The following is a 19,575-nucleotide window of genomic DNA, read 5'->3' as shown; positions in this document are numbered from 1 at the left end:
TTATGATCAAACAACCAACCTGTTTCCTGAACACTAGAAAGCTAGACAAAGATCACAACCCTCATTTCTTGTAATCCCACATGGAGGCACACACCTCGAGGAGAAGTCTTGGTCCCCCTGTCTCAAGAAGATCCTAGAAAAATTACAAAGCCTTGGGAATATGAGCCAATATATCCTGTGGTTAACAATCCACTGTCACACCAAAACTACAGCAGTCATTTTATTGGCTTGAGTGGTAAAGAAATGTGCTCAAATGCAACATATTCAAACTCTAATAGAAATCTGTGTTGCAGCCATCCCAGAGTTATCTGGCAGGTAAGGAATATAAAGTCCAGAAGCTTTTCATATTGAAAAAGTAGCCATTAATATTCCTAAGGTACACCTCTGGAACATTACCATATCATGGGTAAAGACAGCCTGTCTTGAGTTTTCCAGCTTCTGAATTACTGTAATTTGACTGGAGGATTTTGTACAACAATGACTGAGGTGGAGAAGACCTCAACACCTTATCACTACTGTCAAACACCATTGCTTTCTTTTTCTATTTGATTGAAGGCCACATTTCCTGTTCTGCATGAAGAGCATGATATACGCTTAGTACCATCAAGCTGAGAGACAACTCAAACTTGCAGTCAGAAACACAAAACTTGTCTCTGAAAGTTATTTCTAAGTCATTCACTTCTAAATAACATTAGAAGCTAGGTAGGTCAGTCCATTAACCATGCCCCTTTTTTGCTCGAGACCAGAGACTGATGGTGTTGCTACCACACACATTTTCTGTAAACAAGGTGAATTCTGAAATTCAGAATGCCTCTCTCCCATGCTTAGCTGGTGCAGGATTAAGAGGGGCAAAGGTGAAGGAGAGGATAATTTTGAGCAGTATCTTTAGTGCTCAGACTGTTATAACCCATTTATAGCAAAGCAGTATCTTCAACTGAGAAATCATTTTGCCCTATTCCACCCCTAACTCTATTTAGTTACTACCAGTGTATCTCTGGAAACTGATAGTGGAATCCTATAGGAGACATCAACATTAACAACATATCTCTATTGTCTTTATCAACACCTACTGCCCTCTCCTCTCCCTCCCTTTATCTTACCAATTTAATACCAAATCATGTAAAGAAAAAGCAGAAGCAAGGGACACATCCTTTCAGAAATACCCGAAGCACAAAAGAGGAATTCTTACTCAGTATGTATGTGTCTGTGGGAAAGAAATGCCACCTGAAGCCTCATAGTACATGACTAGTGCAAAGAGTAATTCATGCATGAGTATGATAACATATGTAGCCATTATATAAATGGTACAATTTAGAGATATAAATGGTATAATAATCACTGTATTAATCAACAAAACCAAAATGATGGTAAAACGCAGATAAGAATGATCTCAGCTGCTCATTTTGTAGACACTAGCAGATGTTGACCAGTTAACACAAAATATATTAGCACAAGTGTCAGCTTATCCACATCAGGAAACCTTCTCAAAGTAACAAGTTTCTTTACCACATGTGTCGGATGGGCACTGATGTGCGTTTCATGGCAACTAGTGCCCCTCCCCAGTCCAGGAACCACACGTTGTATTCCTCCTCAAAGATCTGCAAACAAATCAGGTACTACATGAGTGCTCCATTTCACTGGGAAGGGAAAACTCAGAAGAAGGATAGCAAAAGGCTCCATGCTTTCCTTTGCTCTGCAAAACATACCTGTCTCCAGGAATTTCCACCATCAGAAGAGATAAATACACCAACATCAGTGTAGGAAAGCTCAGAGCCAATAGTGCCTGCAACACAAGCAAGTGTCAGTCGTTCTTGTACAGATGAACACAGAACTGCTGTAGGAAACTGCAGCAGGTCTATGGAATCCTTGACAGAAAGTATGGGAGTAGAGATCAGCCTTGAAGATATTAAGGTTTACCCTTGAGAAGGATGGGAGTAAAGGAGTATCCGGAGATATGGAGTTGTACCCGTGAGAGAGGAGAGATGTACTCGTGAGAGAGAAGGGGATAGAAGGAAAACATGTATGATAGCAAAATTAACCAATGAGATGTTAGTGCTGTAACTTGTAACAAATAGTGAAAAGACACATAAACTGGTAGAATTGTATAAAAATGCACTTGTAGCAATAAATGGCATCTATTACTTTCATCCTGGAAGAACTTGGTCCATGTCGTTTGTCCGTCTCAACTGTGACAAACTGCATTTTTCCAGGAAATCAAAAGCCCTTGGCCTGACCAGTGCTTCTTTGATTCTATTCTCATCTACAAACAACACCATGGTCAGGTGGTAAGACTGATTTACAAGAGCTGTGCCACACCAGGGAGAAACAGTATTAGCAGCTTATTTTCCCAACAGATTGCATTGTCCATAACTGCAAGCCACTAAAGGAAGACCTATTCTGGGCAAGGATCTACATACTCAAAAAGCTGTGTATGAAACCTCATGTCTATTTGGTGCATACAAATCATCAGAATTGCAGAAGAATAGTGGTTGCTGTCCCTGACTACCAGATATTCTATTCCATACACATTTTTTCTCTGAACTTGTAGTCTTTGTGCTTTGGCTGGTGAGTTGCATTCCTGTCATCTGTCAATCTTTGTCAAGGGTAAGGTAATTACCTCTGTCTCTACTTCTTGTATAAAGGAGAACATCCAAAGGGATGTTACTCATATGACTGAGTTTAAGGTTGAAAACCAGGCCCCACTGAAGCCCATTATTATGGGGTTAGGAAGCCTATTCAGGATTCTGTCAAAATGCTCAAACTGATTACAGAACCTGCAGCCAAATAAATAAAGTTTCTTCCTGGGTTTCCTAATTGTTTGCAATTAATGAGGACTATGTTGTAATTAAATATAAGTGCCACTTGAAGGAAGTCTTGTTTGTTTAGCTATGAACCTCACCTGGGGGCAGAAACAGTTCAGAGAATTAAGGTGAACCAAATGACTTTGCAGCAGAGAGAAAGAAACTAGATTTTAGACAATATTGATTGTTCTCGTTGACTTAGATGTCCCAAATTGTGACTTTAAACTTACTGGTTACATGGTACAGTTCTTAATTTTAATTTTGTAATTTCCATTATAATGGAAAGTGTTCTACTGACAGCCTTATAGGGTGAGCTACTCTGCCTCCACCATGCATTAGTGAATGGAGGTGCCACACATCAAAGCCATGCAACAGAAAGCTCTAACATAAACCTCAACCACATGTAAAGCACAGCAGAACACCATTTGGATACACTATCTCAGAGCTTGAAACAGTGTTTTTTCCAAGGTCGCTCATTTGGGGTGGCAGAGAGAACCTCAAATCTTACAGTGATGTATCTTAATATAGCATAAATAATGAACTTGGACTAAATCCCTGGTCTCTGGAACCTCTGAGCATCCAACAATAGTTTCAAGAGAGAGATGCCCAAGTAAACCCCTGCACATGCTCTGAATAGCCCTTATTATCCTATTCTCCACCATGCCCTGAGGTCAGCATCTTGCTTCTGCTTCCAGAGCTAAAATTTCCACAGTGACCAGCCTCACTGAGAAATGTAGGTCTGCTCTAAATTAATTTGTTCTCACCCCTCCACTTCCCAAAGTACCTTGTGGCTCAGAGAAAAGCTACCACAATCACCCAGGAACTGTTTTGGGCTTTTTTTTTCCTGCTAGCCTGTCAACTGTACCTTCAATCAGTGCTAGGTGGGATTCTGGTGGTATGAACATCTGTCCCATAGAAAGGAGGCAGATGTAACACTGTCAGATACTCCATCAGAAGGCCTTCCAATGATAATGGCCCACAGCCACCACACAGTGGTTAAACCCATAACCTCTTCATTCAAAGCTCATGAATTCTTTGCCTAGTGATCCACTCATATGCCTCCCAAATGAGACTTTTTAAAGTGGGTGTAATTTCCATGGAAGGAAAGGAGAACTAGTATTTTTCTCTTCAAAAATAGCAAAAGAGAGAGGTGGCACTCTTACACATTTATAACATCAACAAGAGTATAATAAAAACACACTAATGAAAATGTTAATTGAATTTCTGACATTTAATGCTGGAAAATGAGAAATTAAAACCCAGATGTGGGTCAACACACTCCTGTCACCATCATGGAATCCAACTTGCCACATTGTTGTGACAATGCTATTTAAAAAAAATTCTGGCTCATGGAGGCAGGACAATTCAAGAAAGGCTTTTCCAACAGTGCTCAGGATATAGGAAATATCACACTGTCCATCTACCTAATCTTCTCCCCTGACACCAGCAAGAGTGACCAACTGCTTTAGATTAAGTTACAAGAAAAAGCTGCCATAGGCAACCACATAGAAGAACAGTTCATGAGGACATCCAGGCTCACAAGGATAAATCTACTGTGTCAATCCGAAGTCTGTTTAGTCCAGTGTCTTATCATGAGTGGAAGTCCTCAAGAGTTAGAAACTGACTTAAAGGCAGAAGTATAAGTTTCGTATCATCACATTTTAAATACCAAAACTGGAAAACCAACTTTCTAAACAGGGATTTCCAGATTTTGTCAAGGAAAGAGTAAAAAAGTGAGATTCTGTTGCTATCACTTCTGTCCTCTTTTCTGTGCAAAACTGTTCCATTATTTTCTTCATTCTCCCTGTTCTTTCAGCTACAGGGATCCAAACCCCATCAAACGTAACTAACTTCCAAACAAGTCAAGAGTATTTCGCAGCTGTACAATTAAATACTAAAACATAATTCTTCTCTTTGCAAGAATCTAACTTCTACCCTCAGATCAAGAGTCCAAGTTTCCCATCATTGTTGAAATGTACCACGGCAAATCAAAGAGTAAGACACAAAAAGTTTGAGCAGCCTGTGAGAGTAAGTTGCAATACTTATCCTGGAACACATTCTCCAACCTGGTGAGACATTCCTGTTGTTGTGAAACTGGTGAGTGGAAACAGATGTTTATATTCCCAAGAGGTTAAGCTTTTTTATTGTACAAAGCAGTAAAGCAGAAATGATATTCTGCCTTTTAAAGGTTAATTGTTAGACTGGGAAAGCATTCATCCCATGCTCTGGCAGCTTGAAAAGAACCTCATTTACTAACAATTTAGATCAATGCCTAGAATCTCACTGTCCCGCTGCCTCTATGTGCTTCCTAAAAGGTTAAAGAAAAAAGGCTCTGCAATCACAGCATCATGAGTAGGTCTTGCTCCAAAGCATCCGTCTAGCAAGTGTGAACTGCCAGGAGTGATGACTCCACTCAACTATGCATAGGAAGATTTGGAGGTTTAAACTAAATTATCTCACCCTGTTTGGCCTGGATCAGTGAACTGGAAATCACATACTGTTTCCCTTGTTGAGATACAAATGTCATGCAGGGAACCTGTCTCTCAGGTTCTGGGTTAGTCTGGCAGACACGTGGAAGCACAGAAGGACATAAGAATGGAAAAGGCTGGAAGAAACAGTGTAAATTCATATAGACAATATGCTAAAATGACACAGTTGCAAGCCACTGTTAGGCTGAACAAGACAAAGGAGATAAAATGGGCCTCAGAAAGAACAGTTAAGCTATTCGGACATATTTTACTACATGTAGGAGACTCCTCGTGAAAAGGCAGGGCAGCCTACATGCTTCAGAGGCCAGCCATTCAGAAAGCATTTTGTTAGCACAGCAGCTCCCACAGAGCTCTGGAAGTTCTGGGTATGGTTGGTAGCCCCATCCATCCTGATTAGGTTACATGCTGTGTGCACACAGGGACTGTAATGGTTGTAAGATTAATTACACTGGGTCAGCCATTGCCACTGCAAAGCATTATAGCAGGTTGCTATTAAAACATCGTGACCTGCCAAAGCACTCTTTTGCAGAACAACCCACAGTAACAATGACCCATGCAGTGTTGATGAAGTGCTGCTAGTCTGGGAGCAATGCAGTGTTGGAAGTAGGTGCTGTGCACAAGACAGGCATTCTTCAAGTCAAGGTTTCACCTGACAGGCTTTGTGACAGCTCTGCTTGCTACTCAAAAGGTAGAAGGTATGGAGATCTCCCAGGAGCATAGCCATGCTTAGAGGACCTATTTTCATTCATGGTAACTCCAGTAAATGGGTAGACATCTACAGTAGTTGGTGGACTGATGTCAAGTGAGAAGAGTTAGTAATGGCAGTTGGTAATGATCCCTTGCACCTACATATGGGTTACTGCAGAGCAACAAACACCTGACAGGTATGATCTTTTTTAAAGGCAGGGGCCACCTATCTTCTCCTAGCCCACAGCAAATAGGAGTTGATGTGAAATACCTCAGCAACTGCTGAAACAGAGCTGAAACTTTTTATATCAACAGGAAACATCTTGTATACTCTCAGGCTCCCAGCGGGGCATGAGTGGGCGATAAGCAGCACATATGTTCTTACCTGTTGCCACCAGCAGCCCAGGAGCTGTCTCTTTGCTGGAAATGCTTCCTGAAGTATAGGGATTTTCTGAGGGTTGCAGATGCAAGTGCAATGAGCAAAAGGGCTGTTGACAGGAAACAAACAAAAGGCAGGAGCTTTAATATGCAACAAGTTAAATATCAGAGGGACCCTTGTTGACTGCACACAGATGGTCTGATCCTTCTGAAAATGACCCCTCTGTTCTCAGCACTGATGCAAATAGCAGCATATGTTCATTTCCTGAATAAGCACCATGAAAGTAGCTGAAAACAAGAGAAGCAGGAACACTGCATTATAAGCAAGCACGTCTTCACCTGTTTTTAACAATGATCTGATGTAGAGCACTTTTTCCGGAAACTTTCTTATTCTGACTTAAGTTCCATAAAAACATCAAGAAAGATGATCAGAATTTTCCATTAAAATCTATGAAGCTATAGAAAAATGAATCAACTTACTTAATGCCCAGTAGGTCAAGAGAAAAAAAAAAAAAAAAAAAAAAAAAAAAACATGGAGAGATATTAACCAGTGAAACTCCACTCCTTTGAAACTTTGAAATACAGGGGTTACAGCCTATGGTAAAAGGGCTGTTCACTGAACGGTGTTGAATTATGGCAGTAAGACAAACCTGAAGTTCTTGTCTGTAAACTGTGCCCCATTTTGGAGCACCTGGACTCTGCAGTTCTCTGACTGGCAAGAATCCCTCCCACCCAGATTCACTGGAAGTTCTTTTAACCTAGTGACTAATAAGCAGTCATGAAGGAGTCAGTTGTGCTGTGGAAGAGGTCTGTCACTCACCTGCTGGCAAACTACAGGTTCCCCTCTTAGATTAGTGTCTGGTGCCTGCAGTAAATGCCAGTCTCTGCCCTTGTTGTAGGTAATGAAAGTCTTAATTTGGTCATCTATCTTCTTGTTAGCCAGGAATATGCCTTTGATCCCTGCTACCTAGGAAAAATGGAGAGAGATGAAAAAATACATCTGAAGAATGGGCCAAAAGTAAGGCCCATCTGAGCACTCTCAGGAGTGGAAGGTCTCCGAAAAAAACAATAGAGTCATCTCAATCCAGCCTTCAAAGACTGTGAATGCATTACATATACATCTTGATGATGCCTGCACAGCTGAATAGCTTCATGCAGTCTCTTTCTCTCCCTGGAAGGAAAAAACAAGGATGTTCACAGAGCAAACCCCTAGGAAACAGTCAACTTTTGGATTTTCTTGAGTGCTTGCAGACAGGCTGATGATGGGCTTGAAGGTACAGCATGCACCATGTCACACATGGTTGCTGTGAGCCTGAGGATACAGTCTGCTCCACTCCCTCCCCAGATTGCCATAACTTTGGAGACAGCAGGACACATCAGAAGCAGGGTGGGATCTTTTTGTATTGGTCTTTTTTTTTTCTTTTACACAAAATATGGAAATTCCAAATGAGCTGAAACACTGATGTTCTGCAAACTTGATTTCTTCGCTTCCCTTCCACTCCTAAATTCTGTCAAAATCAACCCAGGTGTTCCAAATGTTTTGATTTTTGTCAGCAGCACCCATTCCAGCAGAATATGCTCCTGCCAATATGTCCCCAAGATTTTGTGTTCAATCTGGTTTCCGTTGCACAGCTGTGAAAGTGAGGTGGGAAGAAGGAACTTGCTGTATAACTTCCTGGCAACAACCAGGATAAAAATCCTTCCACTCTAAAGCCCCTTGAGTGAACTGCCCTTTGAATGACTCTGTGAAAATCTCTATCAGCATTTAACGGTAAAGAGTTCATAATACACAGCTAGAAAATACAGAGTTTGCCAAGGAATTGGAGATGATGCATGTTTATTGTAGCTGGTTCATCACAATCAAGAAATATATCATATTTCAGGGGCAATAAAATGTATTTAACTAGGTGAAAATAAAATGGAAAGTCTATTCTTTATACTGATCCATGTGTTATTTTTCAGTTTTCTCTCATTGTCTTAAACTAGCTGGATTTTTATGAACAAGTTGATGATGTTGTTAAATAGCCATTATTGTGGCTGAAATAAATAAATGTAATCCTAATTTCTATATGTAATTGCAAACACATTTCTCCATGTGACATTAGAACTTGGGATCCCAAGTGAGCCTGCAACCACTACTATTAATATTACCAATTAGTTGCTTGTTGCTGGCAGAGCACTGAGCCCTGAGCCTTAGCAGATCTTCCATCCAACAAGTTATGACACACCAAAACCAGAATGCTCTGAAGAAACTAGGAACTGGAACAAGTGCTCTGAATGGACTGGTTTTGGCAGAAGAATGAGAATGGAGGATAAATCAGGGTAGAAGTTAACCAGCTGTTATCTCCGAGCAAATGGCACCTATAAAATTTTGCTTAGAATTCATAAACTGCTCAGGGCTCATGATGGTGAAATCACATTCCCTGCCTGCGAGCAGGTGTCTCTAGCTGTCCAAGGGGAAAAACAGTATTTTGAGTCCTTCTCTAGACATCCACATTAGGAAGAGAAAGTATAACAGCTTTCACTTCTGGAAATGCCACATAGCTAACCAGCTATTGACTTGAAAGCAACCAGTTATCACACCTATATCAGAATGCATGGCATCTATTCCCACATGAGCCAGCTCAGCATCAAATCCAATAAATGCCCCTGGGCTGATCCCAAAACAAATGAAGATCCTGGAGGGCTGGTAAGGGATTTATACTTGCTTGAACTAGCAAGCAGTTGCTGTTCTTTGTAGGGTGACCTTTACTACATACCTCATAAAGGTCAATGATAATATTTCCCTCCAGTCCTCGACTGCTTTTCACGTTTTCCAAGGCCAGGGTGAAGTACACCCCTCGGGTGTCCGAGATATACAGGTTGTATGTATCGTTCTGGTTCCACTCTTGTACAGCTGCAAACACCTGATTCTCATCTGTGCTGATAATATGCATGTCCTGTTAAAAGAAGACAAAAGACCTATTACTGAGGATCTCTGTATTTCATTGCCCTTTGGGACATGTAGTAATTACCATGACTTATGAAAGAATGGAGATGGAGCATGAATTATAGGTATGTTAAACAATTTTCTGTTAGAGCAAGCCAATAAATTACCACCATTGTGACTTTTCTGTATTTCCTTTTTTTTAATGATCACCAGCTGGGTGAAGGGTTTTTGCTTCTTTCATTTTTGGTAGCTTCAAGGAATTTAATCCAGATTCATTTTTTATTTATAAATTTGAAAGTGAGTATTATCTGCCATGGAAGATTCACAACCTTGGAGTCTGGAGTCCTCATAGTCACTAAGCATGATGGTGTAGTACCAGGCTGAAAGCAGTGACAATTTCCATCCACATACTGAACTAATGTGTTTGTGCTTCCAACTGGTAAAGAAGCAGTTTTAAAAAAAACAGGAGTTCACATTTATTTGAGGCTGAAGTATGGGGATCAGTTTGAGCTAATGCTGGGAGTGATTTTTAATAACATGCTTTTCTATTGAGAATTTGTCTGAGATCTATTACCCACTACCTACAGGCTAACAAATAATATATCCACTAACGTGTTGGATTCCTGCTCCCGACCAAGATACGAAGGTCCAGCAAGGGTTTCTCCATTTAGTCTTAATATCAAAGAGATTCAACAGTAAAGTTTCTCAGTTTAAAGCAAATTCATGGAAAATGGTTTCCAGGGAGGTAAAGACTATTGAGGCACTTGATCCTTGCCACCATTGTTGAACAAACTAACACTAGTTCAGCTAGAGGCAAAATCACTGTGGTTATGTGGGACTTCATTTATCTATTTGTATCTATTTAAAATTTCCCTAAGGTGCCAAGGAGCCTCGATTAATTTCTTGCACTGTTTCTGCATCAAGAAACCATAATTCTGGAAGTCTCCCAAAGGATGGAGTGACCTAATTTTTGGAAAGAATATCTGGAGCAAGATCAGCTCAATACCTCCCTCCTGCCTAGGAGGCAACTTAGTCTTCTATTTGAGATACCTAGATGAAAAGTTGGGGTTGATCAGATGGGGCTATTTCTATTAGACATAACAGAGCCTATCAGGATGGGACAGGGAGAAAAAACATTCAAAGACCTAATTCTGTCCCAGTGACTGCAATCGGTGGGAGACTTGCCATTTCCCTCAATGAGGGAAAATAAATCAGGAAGTTTTTTCTTGTCCAACAGTTCTAATTCCCTAAAGATTAAGTACATACTCAACCTATTCCAGCAGTGTGAAAATAAAGCAAAACACCCAATTACTTCAATCTGTTTTGACCAGTTGCAGTAAAAATATTGCATTACTCTATTGCCAGCTTCACATATGTACAACTCCAGCAGAGTTCATTAATCTTCAGCTGACAGGATAGTTATTACGGTACAGCAGAACTGTTCTAGTGACTAAGGGCAGCATAAACAAGCCTCCTTTACATGGCTAGAAGACTTTGCTGTGAAACCTAGCTTGAAAGTACTTTTGATTTTCAAATGACGTAAGCATCCCATGTTTTATGCTATGTACCAATTCCAAACCAGGACCACCAACTAATGTCTTGTAACAGGCCAGCAATCTATGACTGAGTTAGTCAATAAAACAGAATGATTATAGGGCAGTCAATCTCACTATCCACTTGTATTTTTAAAGAGTGACAGCTTTCAAGGACAATCCATAAAGGTGGGAGCATAAATAACATTTTTCTCCTGAAAAATTTCAGTAGCGTTTTCAAAAGTTAATGTGTGGTCAGACATTCTGAATCCCGCACCACCACCATGGAATTACAAACAAAATAAACCATATACGTGCTATGCAGGTGTCAATACACTGTGGACTGTGATCAACCCAAATGGGAAGAAGTTGAAGGGCAACATCGGGAGTTTCAGGTGCAAATTTCTCACAACTCTTAAGTTTGCAGGTACAAGTTGAAGCAAATATGCCTTATCTGCTAGACTGCAGATATCCTGTAGGCAATCAGAAAGGCAGAGATCCAGCCCACAATGCAAACCTAACCAATTATCTTACAATTATCCCACCAAAATTTTCACTTGTGGGAGGAAGGGGAGAGGCATTACTGTTGATTATCAGCTCTCTATGACATTAGCGTCAACATTCATCCTGAAGCTCCAAAGAGCAACAGTGGTCTTGGCTGCCCATGATGCTCCCCAGAAACTTGTATCCAGGCAAGGCGCTGGAAAGGTTGGTCCTTTCTGTTTCACAATCCCAAGCAATGACTACACTATGGAATCTGTGTGTAATTCTAGGGACATATTTTCCTTGCTCAGGCTTGCACTGCCTGATCTGGTAGAAAGCTACAGCCTGAGAAGGTGAATCGAGGCACAGTTGTGTGAGAAGTACCAACTTCCCTCCCTCCCAGGTTTGCCAGCCAGTGTTATTCTTAGGCCATCTCGGTCATCTCCTAAGCAGCATCACACCAAGGTTCTGTGTGTTCAAGGCATTGGTAAGGCGCAACTTTTAGGGAGCCAACTCTGCCTCCATGACTTGGTAACATCCAGCCACAGGGTGAGGACACTGAAGCTGCTATACCCTGTGCTTTTCCCATCGTACAGAGATTCTCCAGAACCCTCAGTATCACAGCCAGGGTACTAGAGAAATCATTAATAGAGAGCTGGTAGGAAAGGCGTTTATAGAAGACTAGTCAAGGAGAAGTTGGTTTGAGCTCTGTTTTCTGAGATACCTGTTCATTCCCATTTGCTCTTTACAAAGGATAAAAGAAACTGCTCTTCCTAAAACACTCACTAATCAAAGGCAAGGAGAGGTAAAGATCCCAAATCTGTATTTAAGAACAATCATTCAAGTACCACAACAAATGGACCTCCCCAGAGAGGAACCCCATCAAGGTGCTTCACCACTGGGCAGGCTGTGCTATTCAAGATATTACACCTCTGTGTTCATAACTGGTGCACTCACCTTAGGAAGAGAGTATTTGGGCAATTTAATCTGTGCGAAAGGCTCCCGTCTGTACGACACGTAGTAATTTGCTCTTCCACCAGCTGTCACCTGTGGAAATGCCAAAAGAAATTGAGTGATGACCCTTCCAAAACACCCTGTGCTGACACCTCTAAGAGGGTTTGACAACCTGTCTTACAGATATCTTTTCTATGACCTGCACAGCTGTCCCTAAAAGCATCTGTATTACACCAAAGAAATTCCAGACTTGAGAGGGCTGGAGCATTAGATATTTAGGTTGTTCTACTGAACTTTCTGTTTTGTCTTTCATGCTTCAAATCCAGCTTGATTTTAACATCTCGGGGAAAAAGGGAAAAGAGGGCATAAAGTTTAAGGTCTTGAGTAGAAGAAAGAAGATGATCTGGTTTCACTACATGGTTCCAGCATGACTACCTTGGGCAAACCATTTAAGGTCTCTGTGCTTCTGTTCCTCTCCTGTAAGGAGGAGGTAACAGCTCTTTTCTCTGCTGCTTCTCAGCCTTGTCTGTTTGTGCTTCGAGGTCCTTGGGCCCAGGGTTGTCTTCCAATAACTTTTTACAGTGACTAAGAGAAGAGATCCACATGACCACCATTTAATGCAAAGAGTAAATGCAATGAAGGCATTCTTGGAAAGCTGGAGCTAAGTTCTGACATGCTCCTTGTTGCTATAAAATTGGTTTCTCCAAAATCACATTGTGTCTGAATGAGGATGTGGAGGGAACTGACAGGCATCCAAACCTGAGGTTTTATGGACTGAACAAGCTGTAAAGGTTACACATAAATACCATGCATCAATGAAATCTAGCCCTGACAATTTGTAAAATATGAGATTTTAAACCTGTCACTAGTCACTCCTGCTGTGGATGCTCTTTCTGGTACCATTTCAGGCCTTCCTACTGGAAGGCTTACATCAGTGAATTTCCTATATTCTGCTGTTGTGCCAGTCTTGCAGGTTTTAAGATAAAACAATACACAAAGCACTTTCTATTACATAGAATGTCTTTTTTTTTTTTTGCTTCTTAAGTTTCCAATAAAGCTAGCAGAAAGGTCCTAGATTCTCTCCTAGATATACTTCCTTTTATCTGACAGTGATATTTCAGAATGAGCTTACATGGTATATTGCTATAGCATCAATTATATCCTCAGTAATGATATTACCTCTAGATAGTGGCTTTCTTCCCTAGAGAAGCTGTCATTCAAAGGACACGATATTACTGGTCATGAAATTTGATATCTAATCAACTCAAGATAAGGCTTTTCTATTGACAGTTTGAAGAACTGGAAAGAAAGCAAGGTTTAGAAATAGGACAGGCTTCTACACTAAGACTTCTCCATCTGCTTGTTCACCATTTTCACTTGTGAAGTTATCACAGTTACATTTAGTGCTCCCAAAAGAAAAAAAAAAAAAACCACCATTATACTACATACCATATAAGAAGACAGAAAAATTACCCATATCCCAAACAAGTTCCATACAGACAATATATAGCTAAAGTCAAGAGGAAACATAGTCAGGAAAATCTAAAGTGATTTGCCTAGAGTATCAAAACAAGGCTGTGGCAGAGGCAGGGAGAGAACATGAGTCACTTGACTCTCACTTCATATAAGTCCACTGCGGACTGGCACAGTAGCATTTTGGGGGTCTGCACTCCAGCTGTGAGGATGGTGAAAGGGCTGTGTTATTTCTCCAGGACATCTTTCCTATCTAATATTGCTGTATCAAAATCTAGTTTTCACAGGAGAGAACAGACCATGCAGTTGATTCAAGCTGAGTCCAATTCAAATGCAAAAATCCATGTTTGCAGTATCACAGAATAGTTTGGATTGGAAGGGACCTTTAAAGGTCATCTTGTCCAACCCCTCCACAATGAGCAGGGACATCTTCAAGTGGATCAGGTTGCTCAGAGTCCCATCCAGCCTGGCCTTGAATGTTTTCAGGGATAGGGCATTCACCACCTTCCCGGGCAACTTGTTCCAGTGTTTCACTAGTGGTAATTGTATCTCTTGTTGCCCAAAGGATCCCACACTCCTAGGTCATATCATCTAAACAGCACAGGGAATATATAAATATCTCCTCTTGGTGATATTTCTGACCTCCACTGGAAGATTCAAATTCTCAAATGATAACACACTGTCACATGAGCTCATTTTACATCATTCATGATTTCAGCACCAGCTCTAATTTGTACCAGAGTCCAGATAGGACTGAATGTGTCCACTGACTACTTGTAAGGATCCTAGGTTCAAGATCCACTTCTTCTGATGGGCTAAGACAAGATGATCAACTCATCTTTAAGATGCGGACATGAATATTTACATACTTTGTAAATGCTGTGATGTCTAATTAACACTGGGAACAGTACACTATCTTCAACTTCATCATATGAACATAAAGTAGCAGGAATATCAAGTGGTGATCAAATTCCTCCTCTGTACCAACAGTGGATCTACTTCAGCTCTGCCACACTCAGGGAGATTTACGTAGGTTTTTGGCTTTATGCCACTGAAAAATGGTACCTGGAGGTTTTGTTCTGTTTGGATTATTTTTGTTTGTTTAAGGCAGAAAGGTAGGGTTCAAACACTATTCAAGTTCACTATGCATTAGCTAAACTCTGTTCCAATCCTCTACCTGGACTAGGTAACCTTGACAAAGGTTTAGAAATAGAAATCTTTGTGGTCTGTGTTATTTCTGAGCCAGTTAATATGAAGCCATCCACAATTCTGTTGGCAGGAGCTGTGTGAAGCTTCTCCTAACCAGGACCTCATCTTTGCATGAGTTACATCCATGGTTATAACAGTTCCAAAAAAATTATCATGCCTTCAATAAAGTTTTGGCAAGCACTGTGCTAACGAATGAATTTTAAGGCCCAACTTAATTTATTTTGATGAACTTTTCCTATGAGCAAACTATCCAACACTGTAAATCCCAGAGATTATGATAGTGTTTTGCCCTCTAATGCCTCCTTTTTGTTCACATTTGATGAATGTCACCCAATTATTTGCTGCGAGCTATTCTGTCATGCTCAGTACAGAATTAGCTGGGTTTGTCTTTTTCTTCCCCCTTTGCTAATGACTGGATCCCTTATCTGTTTTTCTGGATTTCTATTTTATCTGTTTAATTGGGCTCCTGATCAGTGGAAATTATTCCTTTGGACAAATGTGTTTGTCACTAAACACATCTATCTTTCCTAACCTGTGTTCTTCCTTTCTCCCTCCATTCATTATATACTACTCTAATACTTGCACATTTTGTTTCAAGACAAAAGTACGGTCTCTCATCATTTGACACTTAAAAATAGAAACATCAGAAGTTTCTCTTTAAGAGCCCTGAGAGTTTCAATATTCTGTCTCATCTCCCCTCCTGACCTGCAACCAGACAGAGCACATCAAACATACAGAAAGACAACAAATATATTCACAAGGCTGCAGAAAATTATAGAAAAGCTGACATGGAATCCATTCATCTCCTTAATTTCTGTGACATATCTAGAAACACACTAAGCCATTTCTCATGTTAATGACTGAATGTGAAGGGTGAGTGTCATGAGGATGGAGCCAGGCTCTTCTTAGTGACAACCAATGATAAGACAAGGGGCAATGGGTGCATACTGGAACATAGGAGGTTCTACTTAAATATGAAAAGAAACTTCTTCACAGTGAGGGTGACAGACACTGGAACAGGCTGCCCAGGGGGGTTGTGAAGTCTCCTACTCTGGAGACATTAAAAACCTGCCTGGACACATTTCTGTGTAACCTCATCTTGGTGTTCCAGCTCCAGAGGGGGGGGATTGGACTAGGTGATCTTTTGAGGTCCCTTCCAATATCTAACATTCTGTGACTCTGTGAAGGGCAGGTTTTGTTTATCCTTTTTTTCTTAGATAGATGTTCTGCTTAACTAAAAAACCATGTGCTGTCTAAAAGAGTTCAAAAAGCAAACAGAATGAGTTATGAGGTCCGAGAATGTAAAGACATCCCAGATGATGTCAGGAACTATAGACCACAATGTGCCAGGCTTCATTCTCATTTTCCTGGCTAACTGATGCTGGGACCCATAATTTCCAATGTACGGAAGGTATTCATGTAACAAATACGGAACTACTAAATCTCTGAAACAATCCTGGGCTAAGAAAGAACCCTCCTGTCTCCTGCTGCTCAAAGAACTCACAGAAAGCCTAAAGGAACATGCACTGATGCTGACAATTAAACATCATACTTTAGAGGCACAGCCTTGGTGGAGAAACAGTGACAGTGTGCAGATAGTGGCTAATGGCTGAGAAAGAATAGAGGGTTCTTTTCTACACAGTTTATCAGCCTGAGTGGTTTACAAAAATAACAATCACTTACCCTGCACAGTTACTGGAATGGATCATCTAGTTTTTACACTGTTGATAACGTTCAAAGCAAAAGAGAATTGATAATAACACAGATCAACCCACAATGACCAGACATATTAAACATTTGTGATTCCTGTAATTTACCTCTCACTTCAAGCAGAGTAAATGGTGACTCAGTCCATTACAGAACCAAATTTTAAACTTCCTCATTAATAGTAAGTCTTTTGTTGTTATTTTCAATAAACCCCTTCTTTTTTAACTGAGGTGACTTCCCAGTAACATGAAATGCGTTGATAGAAGATAAGAGATGAGATGCACTGTGTCAGCATTGTAACAGCATCCAGGATCTGTGCTCTCCAAATCCATGGGGTGCCCTGGCATCCCTCCTCACTACCTTAACCCTAGTTACCCTTTCTCCTTTGTGTGATCATAAAATCCCCTAAATCAGATGGTGGATTAAAGCATGGGGAAGTGACAGGTTAAGCAAGCAGGCTGCTGTGCTCACACCTTTAGTGAGAGACTCTGGTTCTCTTCAGAACCAGCTAGGCCTTGCACAGCTCTGCCAGCATGAGGATTGAAAACTTGTGTCTCCTCTCCCAAGCCCTACTGCAATGCCAAGTCACTAGAGATTCAGGGCATGAGGAAGAACAAGCCTAGTGTAGTGTTCTTCCTTCTTGATTATCTACTGCGGCCAGGATAAACAGTCTTCCAGATATTTCTGCATACTGAGCTTCTCCTCTGCCTCAGCATAAATCACATAATGACAGGTACCATCTAGTTAGAATTGTCTTCCCTGGGGTTTTCATTAATATCATACCTTCTGCACAGTCATTAAAGCAATATGCAATTCCCCAAATGTGAGGAGATACGTCTCCCTGTGCTGCAGAGACATACAGATTAGTGTTTCTGTACCTCAAGCTGCCTGGTAAATTCAGCAGGCTTTGAAAACATGACACTTCTTGGAGTCTCAGGCCCATCACTGAAAATTTGCTAAGACAAAGGAGAATTTATTGTACTGATCAGTCCCTGTTCATTTCCCTCTCCCCTCAGAGCTATGATGGGACAGAGTATTCTCAAGAGGACATATTGGACCTGTTTCAAAAGCAACTCCTGCAGATAATGTGCATGGTTACACCAAAACATGAGCAAAGTTAGAGCTGCAAATGCAGATTGCCTACACAGAAACCAACTTAACAAGGAACATGGGTATACACATTATATCTCCTTTTGAAGGATTTCAGAGCAAACATATGAGTTTGCCAAGGTAATCCTTTACATCTTCTGCTGTCGACACTGCTGATAAATCAGAGAACATGAAGGGAAGGGAGAAAGTGATGAAAGAAAGTACAGCACAAAAAGCCCTAGAAAAAATAAATATAAATAAATAAATAAAGGAAAATGCTAATAATTTTTTAATCAACAGATATTTAAGTTCAAGTTCAAAATCTGATATTTGGCACAGCAAAGATGAAACAGTTGTAGAAATGGATGAAAAGAATCCAGCAGTGAAAAGGAAAATAGATAACTACTTATTGCCTGTCTTGCTTTAAGAAGAGCTTTTAACTAGCACCTGGGATGCACTTTCTTTCATCTGTATGGATTAATTTCCCCCACTGGAGTGCTGTCCAGCATTTTAAATAGGGGCAAGACAAGATCAGCTGTAGCAGGCATTATTCACCAGTAGAACAGGTGTAATCATGTTCATCATTTAAACGTCTTCATCCTATTAGTTTCATAATAAGCTTTTAATGATTTCTTCAATAAAAGACTCAAAGACAAAACCCTACAAGTTGGAGAGCGTTCCATTGCCCCACCAAGCCGTTTTCTCTACCATCGATCGCAAAGATAAAAATCAATCGTAGCTAAGCAGGGTGAAGTTAAAAATAAATTGCATGGATTGATTTCTGTTAAGACCTTTGGCTTAGAGGAAAGAAATTTATATTTGAACATGGTGTATTTAGCTTCTATGAAAATAAAGAGAAGGCTTTATACCAGGAAATCAAAGTTTAATTTCTTCCCTCCTACCTTGTTTCACTGCTGAGAAGTTTCACACTGGGGAAAAAAAAAAAAAAAAAAAAAAGAAAGAAGCAGAAAATTTACTACTTAAGTTATTAAATTGACAGCTGGAGAACTGAGGGGTCAAGAATCCATATGAATTGGCATAATCTCAGCTGTGGCTGCTGCTTGAAGTCTACTCACCTGATAACTGACTTTGATTCAGCAAATGTGCTCATTTAGCCTACCCTTAAATACCCAATAAATCTGAAACATACACTCATGTCCTACCAGACATAAGCACTTCTAAGTTTTCCTGAACAGCCACAGTTAAAACCAGTAATAGTAACTACTTCTCTGAGCTAAGCTTAAACATATGTAGCTTATAGACTTATAAACTTTTTTCCCCTCTGTAAAACCTCAAAGAGAAATAAATGTTCCCCAACCCCAGCTCTAAAGCTATAAATAATCAAGATTTTTCTTTTTACTGAGTTCTAAAAAAAGAAAAAGTTCTCATAAACATATTCACTTTGATAAAAACTGAATATGATTCAGATTTTTTTTTTCCCAGGCATTTTCTATCGAAGCCATTTTCTGCCAAACTACTTCAGCTGAAAATTTTAGACACATTTTGGTGAGACTCCAGGCATCCAAAAAAGGCAACGTTATCCACGGGTTCTGTAAGAAGCTATCAGTGATTGTGAGTGAATAGTGACATCTACGTATGTTTTAAGGAGACTTTCTGATGCAAAAGACGACTGAATTGGTTCAACAGCTTTCGGCAGAAGTGTTTGCTCCTCGGCCAGAGGAATTATTCAGATACGTATTGTAAGAGTCCCACTTAGCTGCACCACATAACATCTGGAGAAATTCTAGGTTTGCCCCTTCTCACTCATGCTACTAAGTGGCCTGGGACACTGCCCTGCTGTGCAACTCTGAATTAAGCGGAAGTCTTCTAATTGCAAAATTACT

The 19,575-nt window shown here is 40.4% G+C and overlaps 1 protein-coding gene across 1 annotated transcript in view; it reads right to left on the bottom strand.

The window, feature by feature from the left end:
• The window catches only part of SORCS3 (sortilin related VPS10 domain containing receptor 3), a 293,201-nt gene that overhangs the window by 60,632 nt on the left and 212,994 nt on the right, over nt 1-19,575 (bottom strand). The window contains exons 8-13 of the mRNA XM_065843270.2: nt 12,257-12,346; nt 9,115-9,294; nt 7,176-7,322; nt 6,363-6,465; nt 1,707-1,783; nt 1,507-1,598 (exon numbers count right to left, since the gene is read on the bottom strand). Coding sequence (XP_065699342.1) covers nt 1,507-1,598; nt 1,707-1,783; nt 6,363-6,465; nt 7,176-7,322; nt 9,115-9,294; nt 12,257-12,346 — 689 coding nt within the window. The remainder of the gene's footprint in view (nt 1-1,506; nt 1,599-1,706; nt 1,784-6,362; nt 6,466-7,175; nt 7,323-9,114; nt 9,295-12,256; nt 12,347-19,575) is intronic.

Source organism: Patagioenas fasciata, chromosome 8 (genome assembly GCF_037038585.1).
Source record: "Patagioenas fasciata isolate bPatFas1 chromosome 8, bPatFas1.hap1, whole genome shotgun sequence".
NCBI lineage: Eukaryota > Metazoa > Chordata > Aves > Columbiformes > Columbidae > Patagioenas > Patagioenas fasciata.
This window is presented reverse-complemented; position numbering and strand designations above follow the sequence as displayed.